Below are 7,531 nucleotides of genomic sequence, written 5' to 3' on the forward strand. Positions count from 1 at the left end.
GAGCCTGGTGGCTGGCGCTCTCTTCACACACTCACAAATATAAAAAAGGAAATGGAAAGAAAACAAAATTTCCCAACAAATTTTGGAACCAGGGAAAGAGAAGGAAGGTGCAAGAAAACCGTTGTATATAGCAAAACAAAGGGGATCACAAGGACAGCGGCCCCCTCCTCCCACAGAAACCCAACTGCTCTCTCCCTCCCCACTCGCATCAATATCATAGTCACACTGCCGCTGGCTACAACTGCAACAACTCCTACGCCTACACATCTGAGAGACTACGTGCATATCCATTGCCATTGCCAATTATTAATTGCTCCGGACGCCAACTCCTCCCTCCCTCCCTCCCTCCATCACCTCCACCTCCACCACCCCCGGCCCCCGCCCCCAAAAAACAAACCAACAAAATACACTCCTTGCTAGCCCCGGCGGAGCGGCGACGCCAGTTGAGTCGAGCCAGCCACGCGACCGGGGCGAGCAGAGCGGCGGCGGTTGCTTCCGGCGGGCGGCCAATGGCGGAGGACGGCGAGAAGGCGGCGGCGGCTGCTGCGGTGGGAGGTGTTGCGGGTGGAGGAGGGGGAGAGGCGGAGCAGGAGCGGGAGGAGCAGAGCGTGAAGCTGTTCGTGGGGCAGGTGCCCAAGCACATGACGGAGGCGGAGCTCGCCGCCATGTTCAAGGAGGTGGCCCTCGTCGACGAGGTCACCGTCATCAAGGACAAGGCCACCAAGGCCTCCCGAGGTGCGTGCGCCGCGGATCCGACCGCACGCCCGGATCTGGCGCCCCGGCCGCCTCAATGCCGCCGGGGGAATTCGGCCTTTCTTTCCCGCTCCGCGCTGTTCCCTCGCGCCAAAAGTTTTCGAATCTTTTCTCGGGGCGGTTCCTCCTCCGTCCCGTGATTTGCGGCGGCCCTCCGGCGCAATGCCTGCCGCCGGAGGGACTGAGGTCCTCGAATTTGTGGCGTTTTTGGGTTCGCTCTGCCGCGCTCCAGGGAGATCTCGCGTCAAATCGTCCGGGCGCTGCGGTTTCGAGCTCTAATCTGAGCTCTGCTCGGCCGGAGTCGCCTTTAGCTTGCTAGATTTGCTTGAGTGCCGCTGGAAATTTTGCCGTTTAATTTTTTCGGAAGTTCTGTTTTTTATCTTCTTTTACCTAGGGGCTTTTTTCTGCGGCTTGAAACTGTTTGGATTGGAAGCAATGCTGCTACAAATGTGCCACATTTGCTTAATATTTTGGGGGTATGTTTTCAAGCTCCAAATTAAGTGCGATACACCATAAGTAATTTTTGTCCTGCTACACGTGGTTAGTGGAGCGGCTGCCCAAAGTTTAGGAACCTTCCCATGCTTTTCAGGGAAGTTGTTTGCTGGTAGTGGTACCCCAGACGTTGACAAGCCAGATTTGCGCTTGTTTCTTCAGCTTTGCGGCACTGCCGCCTGATACAGTAGTGTTACTCTGTTGCTTGATGCTTCATTTACATCCTTCTTCCTCATAATCTGACCTTCTGATGCAGGGTGCTGCTTCCTTATATGCCCCTCCAGGGACGAGGCCGACAAGGCGGTGAATGCGTATCACAACAAGCACACGCTCCCGGGGGTATGTGAGCATTCCTATCTTTGTCTATCAGTGTGCTTTTACGCCATCTGCCGAGTTGGAATTGTTACAAATTCAGTACGGTTCGTTAGCTCTTTCCGGGTGGCGAATCATGATGTGGTTCATGAGCGTTCCATGATTTGGTTGGCAGGGACGCACTGGGAGCTGTCTTCAGCTGTCTGTGTACTCTATAATCTTTGTGGGGCATTCTGGGAAAATTAAATATAGTCACTTTATGGGTATTCTGAAATTTAGAACTGTTTGCATTGAACACCTGTGGGTTCCATCAGATTTTATGAGGATAACCGTTTTTAGTCTGCCGATGGGTCGCGCTAACTATTTTAGGACTTGAACAGTGGAAACTTGAAATTCATGTTTCCAGAATTGGTGGTGCTGTCAGGCTTTATTTCTGATGTAGTCATAATTGGTGGTTCCCTGTGAAATTCATGCCCTTCCCGGGGTTGCTTTATTTATCATAACTCCAATGATTTCCCTTTTTCTTTTATTGCGCTTAGGTACACATGCTAGAGCATTCTTGCTAGACAATGCAATACAAATAATCATACTTGTAACCTTCATGGATCTTTACTCTTGAGGACAGTAGAGTAACAGTGAAGGGGGTTCCCTTTCATTGCTAATTAGCCAATTGTAACCTGTGGGATGGTGAATTGTAATCTGTGGGATGTTGATGCAGTGTGATAGTTCGTTAAGGTTGTAGTTAGAGGTTGTATATCTTGATAAGTAAGCATAATCGGGTATTAAGAGAAAAAAAACATGTGTAACTTCTGTCAGCTTGGGAATTGTCAAAACATTTGGGCCAACCAGGGAAAAGATGTAGTATTTGATTAGAGGAGAAATAAGGTTACAGTTAACCTTCAGCAAGAGCCAGACTGCTGGAGTTACCACATGATGGTGTAAATAGTGGGTGTGTCATGTTTTACAGCAAGTAATTTGAACCATGGTAAATTTTGACTTGTGGATGCCAACCAGACAGCAGACTAGGCTTGTCCCTGAGTGGCACACCTAACAAAAGTTTGCTCAACAATTTAGCCACTACGCTTGCCCTTTTGTCATGAACTGATTGTAGCTTCAGTTTTGTGTCACACCTACCTGAGGTCCTGCCAAACCTAACTCCCAAGTGTGGATAGTTGTGACCTGGCTCCTATCAAACACAGCCAAAATGTTTATGCAGATGAAACAGTTGGTTCTCTTGGACTAAATGCAAAATCTCATGAAAGTGCATGCTTTGCCCTCAAGTAGCTTGAGTTGCAACTAAAGTTCCTTTTGGTCGATGTCTTGCATGCTTTGGCCCAAAAAGATTTGCAGATAATGTACATTTGTTGTGGTGGGCCAGACTTCCTTTCTTCAGAATCATAAGGATCTTCATCATTGCACTAGACCTAATTTGCGGTCGATGGTCTTCCATTCTTGAGATGTTTTCATGAAATAAACACATAAAGTGACGAGGAAAGAGATTGAGACACTGAGTATCTAATCACCCACTGAGATGGGTATTATTGAAACATGATGTAATGTGGCATAATTGTCTGATCAAAGGAAAAAGTTCACCATACGCGATACAACGCATACCATGATGGCATCATAGTATGCGTTGTTATTGCTGTCCTGGCAATTAAGGACCCATATTTTAATGTGGACAAAAGCAGAAATGCTTCAGTTTATGGTAGTTGGTAATCACTGACTTGTGGAGCTAGTCAGACACATGCACGTGGCTAGTATTTTGTTTTAGTATTATTGCTACTCTTGTGATGCTTATTTGGGAATAGTTGACAGGCTTTCTCTTCAAGACTCCAAAAGTACAGTTTTTGTAGGCCTGTTGCTGCTTCCCTTGACTCACTGACGACATTTTCTTTCTCTGTGTAATACAGGCGGCAAGTCCTTTGCAAGTAAAATATGCTGATGGAGAGTTGGAGAGGCTGGGTATGGTCATCATTTGCAGTCGTTTAGTACAGAGTCTTTGCTCAAGATATTTTGTCCCTATTTTCTGTTGACAGTGAACAGGACACATCACATTTGCATTTGCTATGACTTTCAGAACACAAGCTTTTCATTGGAATGCTTCCAAAAAATGTAGCAGATACTGAATTGACAGATTTATTTTCCAAATATGGAAATATCAAGGATTTACAAATTTTGAGAGGTTCACAGCAAACAAGTAAAGGTAAGTTATTGCGGAGAAGTTACTTTCCTGTTAATAGAAGCATAAACATCGCTCGACGCTGAAATGTCCATAATGTATATTTGTTAATTAACTTTGGTTGTTGCAGCTGGATGCGCCTTCATTAAATATGAAATGAAGGAGCAAGCAGTGGCAGCTATTGAGGATCTAAATGGGAAGCACAAAGTAGAGGTTTGCTAAAATGAATTAGGATAGCAAGGCAACTTTTACTTATTATTGCATTTATTCTAACATTGTGTATAGTATATATATCATGATTCTCAATGAACTATGCCATTACAAACAACAAACCGTTCAGTCACTCGTCCTGGCAGTTATAAACAATATTATCACTATTAGGTTTTGAAACCAGTTGTGTCCAGATTCATGGTGCATACAATTGGTGCCCAGCTTTTACTTTTCCTGAATATTTCAGATAGTTGGTTATATGTTTTGGTATCTAACTATAATGCATAACTTGACCTGAATGATCACTTGATGGTTGCCATTGCTAGTATATTCCACATACGACTGACTTGTTGCCTTTTTAGCCTACTCTTACCTTGGAGTTGCATTATTAATCATTTGGATATCTTCTCAAATCAGATTGTTAGTGCCTTGTATATAATTTCTTATGTTCTCATCCATTTGTTAGGGTTCTAGTGTGCCACTGGTTGTCAAATGGGCTGATACAGAAAAGGAAAGGCAGGCCCGGAAAGCACAGAAAGCTCAACTGCAATCACCTAATATGCCGAATGGACGCCCAATGCCACAATCTTCAGTATTTGGAGCTTTACAGATGGGATATATGCCTCAGTATAATGGATTTAGTTATCAGGTGAGTTGTGCTGTTCTCTAAACCTTGTTTGCACCACACACTATCATATCACAGGAAACTTCACATAATACTTTATATTGTTCTGGTCCCATTTTGTTTTCACTATATTGTTCTTTATAAAATTGTTGTCCAGAATATGCCATTTTCTGAATTGTATTATTTGCACCCCAAAAGTAATTTTCTCAAAACTTATGTATCTGTTGTGGCCCTGAGTGTTTCGTCGCTGTAAACATAAAAGATGGTGTTTTCTTATGCATTGGAAAAAGAATATTCATTTGAACTGCCATAATTTGTCAGATTTACTCCTGAAAAAGCTACTGGTACTTTAGATACCCAAGTATTATGTGTGGAGCTTTTCAAGATGTTGAAATATGTGTCTTGACTAATCAACATTTTTACATGCACTGATCTGATATGGAATACAACTGTGATTTATTTGTGCGCAGCCTCCAGGGACATATGGACTTATGCAGTACCCTTTATCTCCTATGCAAAATCAAGGCCCCTTTCAGAATATGGGTCAGCCTGTTAACCAAGGGAACTCGATACGAGGAGTCAACCCTGAACTGTCCCCCAACTCAGGTCCTAGATCATTTAACCCAATGCACTTAGGCAGCCCGTATCCTGCAGTACCTGGTATGCAGTACCCTGGATCCTACCCTGGTGGTCCGATGAACAATCGTCCTTTTGGGAGTCCTCACAATCCCCTTAAAGTTCCAAGTGCAAATGTCAATTCTATTGCATATAGTCCCCGTAGCAATGGCGGTGGCCAAACACAAACAGAAGGTTAGCCACATTCTATTCTTATCTTTACTTATTGTGCAAGGGGAAATACCATACTCTTCTGATAGTAGCTGTGTCCATTAGTTAGCATGCAATTTCCTGCAAATGCCTTGTGCATTGGCGGTGAACACTATCCTGTAACATTTCACAAAAATGAAAAACTTTACATTTGGTAGCAACATGCATATAAGGCTATCCAAAGTTGTACACTAGAATCCAGCGTCAATATTTAACACTGATTGGCAACTCTGACAGTCGGTGTACTGATTAATTCTACCAACTACAGTAATCAATATCGTATTATGCAAAACCCTTTTGACATGGTTTTCTATTATCATGTCTGTTGCATTGTAGTAAAACCTATGTACATGTTTCAGGACCTCCTGGAGCCAATCTATTTATCTACCATATCCCACAAGAATTTGGTGACCAGGAACTGTCCGATGCCTTCCAGAGGTTCGGTAGAGTAATAAGTGCCAAGGTGTTTGTTGATAAAGCAACGGGTTCCAGCAAATGCTTCGGTAATAAAATCTCTCACTAGCAGACACACTCTCTTGTGCATCGTTCACATGATCTCTCTTAATCTGTTTATTATAACCTTTGGTGCAGGTTTTGTAAGCTATGACAACCCTGTGTCCGCGCAGTCGGCCATCGCCATGATGAACGGTTTCCAGCTAGGCGGCAAGAAACTCAAAGTACAACTCAAGAGAGACAACAAGCACAGTAAACCTTTTTGACAAAAATCATCTGTGATGCCCATGCGGTCTTGTTCCCGGTACATATTTGTCAGATAGTTGACCGTGACGCTGATTGTTTCCCCACTTGGCCCTGCGCGCCGTGCCGCGCCGCCCAGGGAATCTGCCGGGGAGCGCCATGTATCTTCTAAGTTCAGTTGACAATCTTAAGAAAATTTGTTGCATTGTGTAATTTTATTATCTCAGCTTAGCGTTAGCGTCAGACCCCCTGTATACATCAGAAGTCAGATTCATTCAATTATTTCCTTCATCTCATGGCAAATGGCTCTGAACTTTCTTGGTCTGTTTTTCCGAGTCATTTGCTCCCATCTCCATGGAAACATGATTTTGGCAATGTCTTCTTTAGAAGGTTGGCATTGCAATTATTCAGATGCCAGTGCTACCGGTTCAGATTTCCAAACTTTTAAGTCAGGTGACTTAGGAGTCACTAACATGTGGGCCTAAGTCACCTGACTTAAACTCAGCGAATCCCAGCTCCAGTGCTACTAGTCTGAAGTTTTGGTTTTAACTAATATGAAGTTTTGGTTTGTTTCATCGAAATGATTTGTTCGGCGCCTTAAGCGTCCGAACAGGTAGCTGGCGTCCACGCGCCGCACCTCATAGGCTGGCCCACCACGCGCAGTAGAAGGAAAAATGTCTCATGTAGTCTGAAGTTTTGGTTTTAACCAATCTGAAGTTTTGGTTTGTTTCATCAAATTTGTTCGGCGCCTTAACCGTCCGAACAGGTAGCTGGCGCCCACACGCCACACCTCATAGGCCGGCCCGCCTCGTGCAGTAGAAGGAAAAATGTCTTGCGAAAAAACCACGCAAGAAAAGGGCAGGCGGAGGGACTCGAACTCGCGCCACAGTACAAGAAAATTTTTCTTAACCTCTACAGTTGGTTAGCGTCACTTGACTACTAGGGTTGTGAAAAGTTTAAGAACCAATGTATCGGCTCTATTTATTAGATTTGTGAATTATTTGAAAACAATTTGGCAAAATTGATTTTTTTTTATGAAAAAGAGTTCATCAAATTTCGGAAAAAAGTTTACGAATTTCAAAAAGACAGTTCATTGATGTTTCAAAAAAGTTCATCGATTTGAAAGAAAAAGTTCATCAATTTGAAAAAAGTTTACCAAATTTGGAAAAAGTTCATCCATCTTTTTCAAAAAAGTTCATTGGATTCGAAAAAAGTTCATCCATTCTGAGAAAAGGTCATCGAATCTAAAAAAGTTCATCGAATTAAAAAAACATCGAATTTGAGGAAAGTTCATCGAGTTTGAAACAAAGTTCATCAAATCTAAAAAAGTTCATCAAATCTAAAAAAAAGTTCGTTGATTTCAAACAAAAGTTCATCAAATATGAAAAAGTTCATAGAATTTCAAAAAAAGTCCATCGATCTTGAAGAAAAGTCAT

The 7,531-nt window shown here is 43.1% G+C and overlaps 1 protein-coding gene across 1 annotated transcript; it reads left to right on the forward strand.

Annotated features, from left to right (window-relative positions):
• Positions 1-204: 204 nt before the first annotated feature.
• LOC125529748 (RNA-binding protein BRN1) lies at positions 205-6,391 on the forward strand. Its single transcript, XM_048694166.2, has 9 exons — positions 205-735; positions 1,502-1,584; positions 3,471-3,522; positions 3,638-3,763; positions 3,870-3,952; positions 4,416-4,598; positions 5,045-5,384; positions 5,759-5,902; positions 5,991-6,391. Exons 1-9 carry the CDS (start codon positions 510-512, stop codon positions 6,116-6,118), a joined length of 1,365 nt encoding a protein of 454 aa, XP_048550123.2. The 5' UTR covers positions 205-509; the 3' UTR covers positions 6,119-6,391.
• Positions 6,392-7,531: the final 1,140 nt, after the last annotated feature.

This window comes from Triticum urartu, chromosome 3A (genome assembly GCF_056163025.1).
Source record: "Triticum urartu cultivar PI428250 chromosome 3A, HENAU_Tu73, whole genome shotgun sequence".
NCBI classification, from domain to species: Eukaryota; Viridiplantae; Streptophyta; class Magnoliopsida; order Poales; family Poaceae; genus Triticum; species Triticum urartu.